Here is a 13,505-nt window from a genome sequence, read left to right as displayed (position 1 = left end):
AACACCACATGTATTTTTCAGATAGTCCACAAATTTTTCCCAGTCCTCGATGAACTTTTGATCTTTACCATATCTAATTTTCCCAGTTAATTTATCCAGTTCCGCATAGTCTGTCAATTTTAATCTCCATTCTTCTATCGTCGGTATCTCCTCTTGTTTCCACTTCTGGGCCAACACAATTCTGGCTGCCGTTACTGCGTATTGGAAAAGCTTACAGTCCTTTCTTCTTATGTCCTTTCCTACAATCCCTAAAAGAAAAGCTTCAGGTTTTTTCACAAAAGTATATCTTAACATTTTTTTCATCTCATTATATATCATTTCCCAAAAGCTTCTCACTTTCTTACATTCCCACCATTGATGAAAGAACGTCCCTTCTTTTTCTTTGCATTTCCAACATTTGTTATCAACCTTATACATCTTTGCTAATTTTACAGGTGTCATGTACCATCTATAAAACATTTTCATCACATTCTCTTTCAATAACGTACATGCCGTAAATTTTATGTTCTCTTTCCACAATTTTTCCCATTCTTCAAATGGGAAAACAGCAGATGCTGTTTTAGGCCCTGGAGACTTAGAGCACGGCTGGCTAACCCAGATCTGAAAAGCCAAGGTCCACACTCACCAAATGGTAGAGTTGGGATCCTGATTGTCATCTAGTCCAACCCTTCTCAATGCAGGGATCTTCTGAGCAATGTGGGGCTGGTACCCACAGCCCTGTGATTAAGTCTCATTCTCTGCCGACTGAGCTATCCCAGCTAGACTCAAACATCAGGTCAATGGGCATGGATGGTGGTGATGATGGTGATTATTGTTATTACAGTTTATTAAATTTATATACTGACCTTCAAGGGAGCTCAGGGCCGTTTGCAACATAGAACACTGATTCCTGTATTGCAAGGGGTTAGGCTCGATGTGACCTGCACTATCCCTTCCCACTCTGCAAATCTGTGAACAGATGATAATAAAAACGACACACACACAATCATTGCTTTAGTGGGCTGTAGTTCATGGGTAGGCAAACTAAGGCCCAGGGGCTGGATCTGGCCCAGCGTGTTTTTACATGAGTAGAATGTGTGCTTTTATTTAAAATGCATCTCTGGGGTATTTGTGGGGCATAGGAATTCGTTCAGTTGTGTTTTGTTTCAAAATATAGTCCGGCCCCCCACAAGGTCTGAGGGACAGTGGACCAGCCCCCTGCTGAAAAAGTTTGCTGACCCCTGCTGTAGACTGAGCAATTGTCCAAAGGCCTGGGATAAGAGGGATGTTTTTGCCTAGTGCTGAAAAATATGCAGTGGAGGCAAAGCCCCATTGGGGAGAGTGTTCTGCAAATTGGGAGCCACTGCAGGAAAGGCCCCTTCTTGTGATTCAGGGATCGCAGGGTCTAGGTCACTTCCTATGGGAAGAGGCAGCCCCATAACCGTTGGAGCTTCAGGGGCCCCACAACGCAGGTCCGCCCCTGCCGCCATCCCAATGCGAAACTCTCTCATCCCTGCTGGCCGGAGCTGCGGCTTGTGGGAAGGGGGGGTTGCCCCAATGGGATGGGATGGGGGGCTGTGGCGCGCTTCATCTGCAAAGCCCAGCAGTGCAGAGTCAGGTCCTGTCGCCAGGAGCGTGTATAGGGGTTGCCAACTTCAAAAATAAAAATGGGAGGGGATGTATGACTCACCTCACAGAGAATCATAGAACTGGAGAGAGACCTGTTGGAATGTAACGTGAAAGTGCTGTCTAAAATATTATTGGAATGGGAGACAAAGGATGAGTAAGTAAAATCTTCAGTGATACATTAGGCAATAGATATTGGTCATAATATAGACATGAAACCGTGGGAACGATTGTGGAATATGGATATAAAATTGACAGCATGCTATGGTTTAAGAGAAAATTATATAAAAATGTTGTATCGATGGTATCGAACACTGAGTAAATTGGCAAAAATGTATAAATCTAAATCAAATAAGTGTTGGAAATGTAAAAAGAAAGGTTATTTTTATCATATGTGGTAGTCTTGTAATAAGGCTTACAGGAAATTATTTATACTGTAATGAAAAGGATTTTTAAAATGTTTGTGAAAAAAACACCAGAAGCTTTTCTTTTGTGAATTATAGGGACAGAACTACCTAAACTGTATAGAAACTTATTTATGTATGCTACTACAGTGGCAAGAATGTTACTTGCCCCAAAATGGAAAGAAGCAGAAGTACCAGCAAAGGAAGAATGGATACAAAAACTTACAGAATATGCAGAAATAGCGAAACTTACTGGAAAAATTAAGAAATAAAGATTTAAAAAACTTTAAATAAAAAGAATGGAAATGGATTATTGAATATTTACAGATATGATTGTAAACAGAAGAACATTGACAGGATTCTTGTAATAACCTAGTTTTATAAGCGTATATATTTAAGTTAATTTGTTAACTTTGTGTTAAATATGTATTCTGTAGTTGACCTTTGTAGTATTTTTTTTAAAAAATATTTAAAATAATATTTTATTTTTCCGTTAATTATGTTGCTTTGTTTTATTGATGTTTTAATATTCTGTAAACCGCTTTGAGATTTTTCTTAAAAATATAAAGCGGTATAGAAATGAAATGAAATATGCAGAAGACGTTAAAAATAAATTTTAGGAACCGCAGAAAGGGGGGGGGGAGGAAGTCGAGTTTTGAAATGTAAAAATGACTGTAAAATTAGTGAAATGTATAAACCTGAAAATATTTTTTTTAAAGAAGTGTAAACTTGGAAGGGGCTCGACGGGTCTTCTAGTCCAAACCCCGCCCCCCAGAAATGCCAATCAACTTGGGGGGGCGGCACCCTCACATATAGAGTCGCGGCGGAGAGTGTGTTTGCGCGCCCGCCGCCTGCTCTTCCCTCTCCTGCCCTCTCGGAACGACATTTCCCAGCAGCCACCGCGCCCCGCCCCGCTCCCTTTCCTTCCTGCTCCGCGCGGCGCCTCTTGGGAGTTGAAGTCCGAGGCGGAGGAGTTTCCGTCGGTGCCGTTGAAAGCTATGAGGAGGTAAAGGGGGGGCTGCGAGGGGGGCGGGAAGTTGCTGCGACCCCCGAGGGGAGTTTTGGGGATGCCTATGTGGGGCGAGGGGGGTCGCCACCCCCACCCTGCCCCCCTCCTGACTCTGCTTCCCACAGCGGCCTGTGGGTCTCCAGCGTCGCCTCCTCCCCTCCCCCGCGGCCCTTTGCTGCCCCCTTTACTTGGGGGTCAGGGTGGGGTGAGGTGCAACCTGACGGGGCTCTGTGGGGTTTGTGGGGTCCCCGAAAGGCGCAGCAGCATCCCGGCAGCTTCAGAGGCGAGGGAGAAAGGAGGAAACCCGTTTGGGGGGAAGGAAGCTGCCCCCCAAGTTCAAGGATTCCCGCCCCAGAGAAGGTGGCCCTTAAATGGCCGGACTTAAATGGCCATTGAAAATTGGGGAAATCGTGGAAGGGAATTTAGGCCGACTTTAGAAAAAGGTTTAAAGAATAAGCAATGATGTATAAATATGAAGTCTATAAGGCAAAATTGGTGTTTTTTTAAAAAAAAGATCTAAATATAAAAAGGTTTAAAAATAGGGATAAGAACTTGTTCAACCAACAATCTGACCTGGAATACAAGAGGGAGAGGTGTGGGGAAGTCAGGGAAATATGTTATAGAAAATAAGGATTGTGAACCGTATGTGTTTTTAAACTTCTTTTTTCTTTTTCCTTTTTTTGATTTTTTATTGTACTACGGTGGAAAATCTTAATAAATATCATTTTTTAAAAAAAATTAAATGGCCAGCTGTCCTGGATGCCGCCTGAGTTGAGAGGCGCCGGCCTTGCAGCGGGTTGGTCTAGATGACCCTCAGGGATCCCTTCCAACTCGACCATTCTGTGACTCCTGAAACCCAAAGGGGTCCATCAAAGCAGTGCCCTGTCCTTCCTTAGAGTGGGGGGAGGGTGTATGTATGTACGTACCAGGGTGGATTTGATTTAAATCCAATTTAAATCACTAGTCAGTAAGATTTGATTTAAACTAAGTTTGTTATTGGTATGAGCTTTCGTGTGCAGGTATCTGAAGAAGTGTGCATGCACACGAAAGCTCATACCAATAACAAACTTAGCTGGTCTCTAAGGTGCTACTGGAAGGGGGAAATTTTTTTATTTTGTTTCAACCTGGAAGGTATAATTATTGATAGGACTCAAATGAGTTAGCAACCCGCTAGTCGCTGCATAAACTCAAACAGGGGATCATTTAAACTCTGCTAAATTATATAAAGGTTCCCATATGTGTGTATAAAATTTTTATTAAGTTTTTATATTTTAGAATATTCATCTAAACAGCCTTAAAACATCCTTAAGATATCAATGACTTCCCTTCTTCTCTTTCCATGGTTCATTTTACATATCATAGATTCCTGCATATTTTACAAAAACTATACCATTCACTGACGTCCATCAAAACTTATTTACCCTGTTGAATTTATCTAAATGCTGCCAACGTTTTCAAATGTAAACAATTTTCACCCATACAGTGGTGCCTCGCAAGACGAAAATAATCCGTTCCGCGAGTCTCTTCGTCTTGCGAAGCAAGCCCATTAGCGGATTAGCGCTATTAGCAGCTTAGCGGGCTTAGCAGATCAGCTGATAAGCGGCTTAGCGGATCAGCTGATTAGCGGATCAGCTGTTAAACAGCTTAGCGGATCAGCTGATAAGCAGCTTAGCGGATCAGCTGATAAGCGGCTTAGCGATCAGCTGTTAAGTGGCTTAGCGGATCAGCTGATAAGCGGCTTAGCAGCTTGGGAAAAAGGGGGGGGGGGAGGAAAAAAACCCTGCAGGAACTCGCAAGACATTTCCGTCTTGCGAAGCAAGCCCATAGGAAATTCGTTTTGCGAAGCACCTCCAAAATGGAAAACCCTTTCGTCTAGCGGGTTTTCCGTCTTGCGAGGCATTCGTCTAGCGGGGCACCACTGTATATTCAATAAACATTTTCCAATCTTCTCTAAAGATATGTTCTTCTTGTTCTCTTATTCTATACATTAAGTCTGCCAAGTGTGCATATTCCATCAGTTTAAGTTGCCATTCTTCTTTGGTTGGGACCTCGCTTGTTTTCCATTTTGGGGCTAACAAAACATGGGCTACCGTAGTGGTGTACATAAATAACCTTTTTTGACACCTGGGCATTTAAGTCTGAATTATCCCCAAAAGAAAGGACTCTGTGTTTGCTTGTTTTGCTTTTTATAGGTTTTCAAGCAGAGGTTGGATGACCGGGATGCTTGAGCTGAAATTCCTGCATTGCAGGGGGTTGGACTGGATGACCCTCAGGGTCCCTCCCGACTCGACCTTTCTAGGATTCCATATCCCTGCCATAGCCTCATGGGGTTACTCGGCCACCTGCTCAGACAGGACCTGAGGATGTATCCCCAACATCAAATGTACCCCACGTTTGGGACGGATGGTTTAACAGTTTAAAAGCGCTGGTGTTTCCTCGCGTTTTTAATATTTCATTGTGAGCTGCCCAAAGTGGCTGAGGCAACCCAGTTGGATGGGCGGCATATAAATAATATTATTCTTTTTCGCTGGGAAGTGATTTAAAATTATTGATGAATGATTATCGCAGACAGATAAAAGAGGATTTACTCGACCTGGACACTGACAAACTGGAACGTGTCCAGAGGAGGGCAACCAAAATGGTCAAAGGCCTGGAAACGATGCCTTATGAGGAACGGCTAAGGGAGCTGGGCATGTTTAGCCTGGAGAAGAGGAGGTTAAGGGGTGATATGATAGCCATGTTCAAATATATAAAAGGATGTCATATAGAGGAGGGAGAAAGGTTGTTTTCTGCTGCTCCAGAGAAGCGGACACGGAGCAATGGATCCAAACCACAAGAAAGAAGATTCCACCTGAACATTAGGAAGAACTTCCTGACAGTAAGAGCTGTTTGACAGTGGAATTTGCTGCCAAGGAGTGTGGTGGAGTCTTCTGCTTTGGAGGTCTTTAAGCAGAGGCTTGACAACCATATGTCAGGAGTGCTCCGATGGTGTTTCCTGCTTGGCAGGGGGTTGGACTCGATGGCCCTTGTGGTCTCTTCCAACTCTATGATTCTATGACCTGATTATTATGTGGATAGGTTACAATAATATATAGAAGTCCACAGCAGAAATTGGTACTCTTACGGATGATGTGCAGGGAGAAAGGATGAAATGTTATTGCAAATATAAATATGTTTGATTTTATTGATTATTGAAATGAAAGTTGGGAAAGCTGGAGCAGGAATGGAGTGGGGGAGGAACAGCTGGTGGGGTGGGAAGTCAGCTTTTAAATTTGTATTAATTTGGTGACAATATGTTTTATGAAAAATCAATTTAAAATGGTAAGAAACATTGTTGTTTGTTAGTTTTAAAGAGGGGCAATCTGGCCTTTGTTGTAAATAAATAATTGCTTTTATTTTAGTAGGCACACCTCTTCCCCAAAAAAGTTTTTGAGTTTCTGCTGAAATAAGGCTGCATGTTGTATTTTAATCTTGTTTTTAAATTGTATTTCAATCAGCTTGTTTTATATTTGGTGTTAGCCGCCCTGAGCCTGGTCTTGGCTGGGGAGGGTGGGGTATAAATAAAATTTATTATTATCATTACTAGAGCCAAAGATGTTTACCTGAAAATCAATTATAATGTCCATCATTTGAAAAATAAGACTTGAGAACCGTCTTGCCCCCAAATGGACTAGACGTTCTGTTTTGGCGAGTGTAGCCTTGGTTTAAGGAGCTATTAGGCGCCAAGTATCCTATCTGAGTTCTAAGCTCCCTGCTTCTGGCCCCTCTGCCTTCGCAGGATCGACAGCAGACACAGCCGGGATGACATCCCCCTGGAGGACCAGGAGACGGAAGGGCAGAGGCAGCTCAAGAGCCTCCTGCACCATCAGCTCGACACATCTGTCTCCATTGAGCAGTGAGTGCGGATCCTGAACAAGGGCAGAGTCTGGGTGGGAGGCGTCTCTGGCAGCGGGAAGCATTCTTGGTCCGTCGTCGCAGGAAGGTCGGAAGCACATTGCCTTGGGCAAGGGCCTTTCCCTGGGGGGCGGGGGGGGGGACGCTGTGTGCCAATGAGGGTCCTCTGCCATCGGGAGAATGGTAGATTTTGAAAAGACGCCAAGGGCCATCTAGTCCAACCCCAGGGATGCCTTCTCAGGACCCGGTGGCGCAGGCTCTTTCCCGGAGGCTTGGCCTGCCGCCTCCCAGGGTAGCCCTCTTCTAATGCCGCCGTGTTGGCTCGCAGGTGTGTGTCCAAGCGCCGCTGCTTTGCGCCTGCAGCACTCTACAAGCCCTTTGGAGAGGAAGCCGCTGGGACCTGCACCTTGCCTCAGTTCCAGGCACTGCAGGAAAGCAACAAAGAGGCCGCCGCTCTTCGAGAGCTGGGCCTCTCAGACGCCGAGATCCAATTCTGGAAGACCCATGCCTTGGCAGATAAGGTAAATGAGGGGGCAGGGAGTCCTTCACTGTGTTCACTTCACTGCCTAGTAAGGGCACTGCAGTCGGCTGGTGGAAGCCAGTTTGTTTTGCCACGGCCTATTAATGACCAGCTTGCTCTAACGCAGCCTTTCTGAACCTATGGGTCCCCAGAAGTTGTTGAACTACAACTCCAATCATCCCTAGTTAGCAAAGCCAGAGCTCAGGGATGATGGGAGTTGTAGTCCAACAACATCTGGGGGCCCACAGGTTGAGAACCGCTGCGTAACGCAAACTGGACCTTTTCATTGGTGGCACCAGTGCAGTGGTCTGCCTTCCATGCTGAAATACATGAGGCCTAAGAGTCAGGCTTCAGGGAATTGGATTCTTCCCCCACTTGGCAGTAGATAAGCAGAACAAAGGAAAAGGAGTCTTCTTACCATTTAGAAACTTTAATGATCACAGCGAGAGAACAAAGAACCCATCTCCTAGGAATGGCGATGCTCCCAATGAAGAATTCTACCCACTTATGTCCCTAGTCACCCGTGTCACTTTTAAGTTTCGTAACCTGAACTTGTACCCTCTGTGCTTTATTTTCTGCCACAGTCTCAGCCATTCTTGATCCTGGGGAGAGCAGATGAATGCTTTCCAGACAGTAAATCTGTTAACACTCTCTCTGTGTGTGTGTGTGTGTGTGTGTGTGTGTGTTTCTTCTCCTAGCTGTTCCCCACCCAGTATTTCCCAGCTTCTGCCTTCTGAACTATGTCCCTCTGCAAACCACTATTCCAAATCTATACTGTCCTCCTGCTCCTGGGAAGATTCAGGATCCTGAGCAGGAGGAGGGGGAAGCTCCCACCATTCCTCCTCATTGCAGCCATTCTCAGCACCAGAGGAGGGATCTCCTATGAGTGGGAGGAAGCTGAAGGGGTGGGGGATGAGGGACAGGCACCTGACCCTTGTCTATGGCTTCCTTCCAGAGTCCCGGCCTTGGAGCAGCCCCCGAGGCGATACGAGAGAGGATCGGGGCCATCGAGGAGAAGATGGCCGAGCGCCGGCGCATCCTTTCGCTGCCCCAGCGCTTTGCGGGCAGCAAGCAGCTGAGCAGGCGAGAGATGGAGATTGAGAGCTCTCTCTTCCAGGGCACGGACCGCCATGCCTTCCTCAGGGTTCTGTACCACCAAGGTGCATGGCCGGGGGCCCCTGGAGTCCTTGTGGGTGGGCGTGGAAGGCAACTGGGGGAGGTGGCGGGGTGCTGCATTGCCTAACTTTCCTCACAACGTAGCCTTCTGCAAATGTCTGTTACTGAGGGCTCTGTTGTTTCCCTTCTGGCCCAGATGAGGCTACGCAGGAGGACCCCTTGTCACACCTCAGCACAACTCTTGGCCGCCGGCCTGAGGGGCTTCCCTTGCCTCCCCAAAGTAACCCAGATGTGCCGTGCCCCGTGCCTCCCAGTAGCACCCCAGTGTCTCAGGGCGCAGATCCCCGGCCAACCCCAGCACCCGTGATGGTGACAGAGCCGGTGGAGTTTATCCCAGAGGAGGAGATCCGCAAAAACCGCCTCTCAGAGGAGGAGATCCGCCAGATTCCCCGGTTTTCCTCCTACAGCACTGGAGAGCCAAGCGAGGTGAGTCTCTTATCTCCCTGCCCCTGGGGCTCAGGAGCCTCCCTGCTTGCAAATGGAGGAGCAGCAAGGACGTTCTCTCCCACCACTTGGCGGTGGGGGAAACGGGACGAAAAGCTTATTGGGGAGTGGCATCAGGTTCCTGGTGCCAAGAGGATCCGTTCATGTTCTAGAACCCTCAAGATCAGGGGCAGATGTCCTAGGAAACTAATGAAGCTTAACCTTCAGAGCCTCAAATCCCGGAAGGACACCAGAAGTAACTTGGGTCCACCTTGCTTACAAAAACCGGGTCCGGTTCACCCGAGTTGAGTCGCATGGCTCCAGTCAATTAATTTCAGCAGTCTCCCTTTCGACAAACTCAAAGTTTGAGAGTTGGTAACAGAGAGGTTGTCAAGGGGGTCAGCTGGCCATTCTGTGGAAGAGCGCTTCCATTCTTTTGGCAGCTAGTCTCCAGAAAATGAATTTCCCAGCAAGCTCTCCAGACATGAAGATGTTGCTTGAAAAGCGGGGGGGGGGGGGGGAGATCACAAAATTGTAGAGTTGGAAGGAATCCCAAGGGTCACTTAGAGAAGGATCTGAAATATTTTCCCCAAAGCTTGAATTTGTTTTATTCTGGATTGTTTTATACTGTATTGGCCTGAATATAAGCCGCACCTGAATATAAGCCACACTTTTCAAAATCGGGGGGGGGGGGAGGATACAATACCCGAATATAAGCCACTCCATTAAAATTTTGCAGGCACTCACACCCGTTCCATTTTACCATATGTCTATTTCAGCAGCAAAATCGTAAATGCCAAGTTTTGTAAGGTCACAAATTTAAGCCGCACTTTGACTTTTCACATTCGGAATTTGTGGGGAAAGTGAGGCTTATATTCAGGCCAATACGGTATGTTGTTTTAATGTGTCGACACCCACTTAGATTTTTTTTCTTTAAAATATAAAGTGGTATAGAAATGGAATTAATAATAACCATCATCATCTTCTCTTCTTTGGTGATCATTCGTAGCCGAGTAAGATTGTCTTCCATAAACAGTTTTGACAGTGAGTCTGTAAGTGACTGTGGAGGTCAATTCTGGATCAACACATCCTTCCACAGTGAGGACATAGGTTTCTGGACGGGAGTTGATAACGGTGTGGATTTGCCAAGCGTGCGTTTCTCCTAGCACATTTCTCCCTTTCGTCCTGAGTTCGAGCGTATTCAAAGTCCATGACACCTTTGGTAAAGGCTGTTCTCCAATTGGAACGCTTGTAAGCCAGTGTTTCCCAGTTACATTTTTTTAGATTTGCCTTGAGAGAGACGCTTTCCATTTTTACGTTTGGAATACAGTAGTTGCTTTGGAAGACGATCATCAGGCATCCGCACAACATGACCAGTCCAACGAAGTTGATGTTGAAGAATCATTGCTTCAACACTGGTGATCTTTGCTTCTTCCATGAACTAGACATTCTGTGGTGGTGACGGCCACCTAGATTTAAGGTGCCATTTGGCGATTAGCTTATATATTGAGTTTCTAACACTGCATTACTGTATGTGTTTTGGTGCTGAGCAGGTGCTGTACTTGAAGAACCTCAGCCGCCGCGTCAACATGAAGGAGCTGCTGTCTTTGTTTGCGAGGTTCCAGGAGGAGGGAGGCCCCCAGATCCAATTCCGCCTGCTGAGTGGGCGCATGAAAGGACAAGCTTTCCTCACCTTTCCCAGTGAGTGTCCAGCCCTCCACGTCCCCCAGAGCCAAATGCTGGCCTTCCGGTTGGGATATGGGTGGGGAATGGAGTGCAGAGGCTCCAATGGTCTCTGGATGCCTCCCCAGGAGCTGAACCGCCAGGGCTGATCCTGTGTCACTCTTTGGTCTCAGGTATCTCAACAGCACAGGCAGCCCTGCAGCTGGCAAATGGCTTCATCCTGCTGGGGAAGCCCATGGTTATTGAGTACGGGAGGAAGAAGACACCTTGACTCTGAGCCTTCATCCTGGAGTCTCCCCTGCGCTGCAACAAAGTGGAAACAGCCAGAGCAGTTTCCCGTGGACGTGCGGGCAGCTGAAAAGTCCAAGCCAGAAAGAATTGTCACTTGCTGCCAGGGACAGAGACCTGGGACTGTGTGACGGACAGCTGAGCTAGACCAGAGTGCCTCCAAATTCCACCAGAGGCTGGGAACCTCTGTCTGTTTGGCTACCAAGACAGCTAGCCAGAGGGGGTGCATGCATGGAGCATTTGGGGAGGGAGAATAAAAGGAGCCATTTCTAAGAGAGTGGGCAGATAGTTTGAGGGAGAGAGTTGTTCTGGTCTGCGTGTAGCATCCACTGCGAGAAAAGTATCTACAGCTAGAGAAAGGAGTCTCTGAGCTCAGACTGAAAGACGGTGGGAGAGTATTCAGACAGAAGTTAACTGGGGGGCTGAGTTTGGGCCAGGAGAAATAGGAGCTGTGAGGATACAGTCTGCTTGGGTTTCATTTCAGCTAGGAGGGGAGTTATCTTCTAGGAAGAGAAGAATCCCAAACCAGTTAAGAAGGGCATGGCGATCCCCTGGGTCTGTTATACTGCTAGAAGTACCTCAGGAGTGGGAGTCATAAAAGGTTGGGTAACGTGACAGAAAGTGCCACGTTGTTTAAGAACTAGAGAATTCACCTATGCAGCAACTAAGCTAAGGAACTGAAGTGAAATTACTGGAAATAAATAAAATAAATAAATATTTTTTTTATTTATACCCCGCCCTCCCGGGCTCAGGGCGGCTAACACCAAATATAAATTATAATACAACATAATGGGGGGGGGAGTTAATTAAAATACGGCTTAAAATGCAGCCTCATTTTAGTAGTAGCCCATAAATCAAGACCATAAAGGCAGGAAACATCAGATATTCACCCGAGCCAGCTATCCATGCTGGTCCTACATGGACCAGCAAAAAAGCCATGGGAAAATTTATATTCCAAATCCCATATAAGGGGTCAGAGTGAGTCTAAGCCGAAGGCCAGGTGGAACAGCTCCGTCTTGCAGGCCCTCGGAAAGATGTCAAATCCCGCAGGGCCCTGGTCTCTTGTGACAGAGCATTCCACCAAGTCGGGGCCAGTGTTAAAAAGGCCCTGGCCCTAGTTGAGACCAATCTAAGCCACTCCAGCGCAAACCTGTCCTCCTCCCAAGCCGCCTCTAATTCCCCTTGCTTTGCAGAAGATGGTCACTTTTCTTGCCCTCTCTAGGACATCTGGCTTCCAGGGATGCCAGCGTCACCAAAAGCCAAGACATGGCATCCTATTGCACATGTGAGGTATATGGTGGGCAGGGATGAATGCTTCTGCTAAGAAATGGGTTTATGGGAAGACAGATGGACAGATTTATGTGAAGACAGATGTGAGGCTGGTTATGCCACAGGATAAATATGCTGAAAGAAGCTGAGGATTTACCATCTAATCTAGAAACCTGTAACATCTAACTGAAGAGTAGTTACTTAAAAGAAGCTGTGCATTTACTACCTTGTTTAGAAGCCTGTAACATCCATTCGATTTAGTATAATTATTAATGCTAACTGTTTCCCGAAGGAACATTATCTCCTGATGCATTCTTTGTTTTATCAACTTTGTCCTGTAAAATAAATCTTTCTTATTTCTTCAACTTCTGCCTGAGTCTCCAATTATCTAAGGTAAGGTCAAGGTAGGTAAAGGAACCCTGGATGGTTAAGTCCAGTCAAAGGCGACTATGGGGTTGTGGCGCTCATCTCGCTTTCAGGCTGAGGGAGCCTGCATTTGTCCACAGACACCTTTCTGGGTCATGTGGCCAGCATGACTAAACCGCTTCTGGTACCCCAGACCTTCTGATCGGCAAACCCAAGAGGCTCAGTGGAAGGCAGCTATGCTCACCACTATACCACCAACGCAACCCAAGAGGCTCAGTGGTTTAGGCCACAGCGCCACCCACGCCCCAAGGATCTAAGTTTACCTCCAAGGATCTAAGTTTACCCTCACACAAAAACCATCAGATAACCCGTGGTGGTTAATATGGTGTATACAGAGGGGGTTTGCCGCAGAGCACAACAGGGAAGGCCACCAAAGAGTACTCACTAATGGTTCCTCGCCATCCTGGAGAAATGGGAGAAGTAGGGTACCACAGGGTTCGGTCCTGCGCGTGTTACACTTAGATACCCATCTTGACCGAAGGATACTCTGCCATTGTAACAGTCTTAATGTGGTTACCACATAAGCACAGACCTGCAGTGATTCAGATAAAGCGTCCAGACCTCCATTGCCAAATTTAAGTCCAGAAATCTAGGCTGGGCTATTGTGACTCAGCAACTGGAGCAAGGGAGGCAAAAGGTAACTGCAAAGGGGGTGCTAGTACTGGGGCTGGAGATGCCTTATCCCAAGTTACACTGTCCTCTAACGAAAGATTAGCTATCTGGTCAACTGATCCAGACTTGTTGCCGGAGAAGATGTCATTATTAGCGAACGCATGCTTTGCAAAAATGTGCCTTAGGAGAAATCTGC

General features: G+C 46.6%; 1 protein-coding gene across 1 annotated transcript; it reads left to right on the top strand.

The window, feature by feature from the left end:
* Window positions 1–2,812: 2,812 nt before the first annotated feature.
* RBM41 (RNA binding motif protein 41) lies at window positions 2,813–12,636 on the top strand. The gene is made up of 7 exons (XM_053379632.1): window positions 2,813–3,015; window positions 6,797–6,913; window positions 7,241–7,433; window positions 8,388–8,592; window positions 8,745–9,034; window positions 10,585–10,732; window positions 10,888–12,636. Exons 1-7 carry the CDS (start codon window positions 3,008–3,010, stop codon window positions 10,983–10,985), a joined length of 1,059 nt encoding a protein of 352 aa, XP_053235607.1. The 5' UTR covers window positions 2,813–3,007; the 3' UTR covers window positions 10,986–12,636.
* Window positions 12,637–13,505: the final 869 nt, after the last annotated feature.

The sequence above is a fragment of the Podarcis raffonei genome, chromosome 2 (assembly GCF_027172205.1).
Source record: "Podarcis raffonei isolate rPodRaf1 chromosome 2, rPodRaf1.pri, whole genome shotgun sequence".
Taxonomy (NCBI): Eukaryota; Metazoa; Chordata; class Lepidosauria; order Squamata; family Lacertidae; genus Podarcis; species Podarcis raffonei.
This window is presented reverse-complemented; position numbering and strand designations above follow the sequence as displayed.

Coding starts and splice junctions, on each gene's coding strand:
- RBM41 (XM_053379632.1), top strand. Junction 7,434..8,387: donor CCCATGCCTTGGCAGATAAG/GTAAATGAGGGG, acceptor GCTTCCTTCCAG/AGTCCCGGCCTTGGAGCAGC. Junction 10,733..10,887: donor AGCTTTCCTCACCTTTCCCA/GTGAGTGTCCAG, acceptor CTTTGGTCTCAG/GTATCTCAACAGCACAGGCA.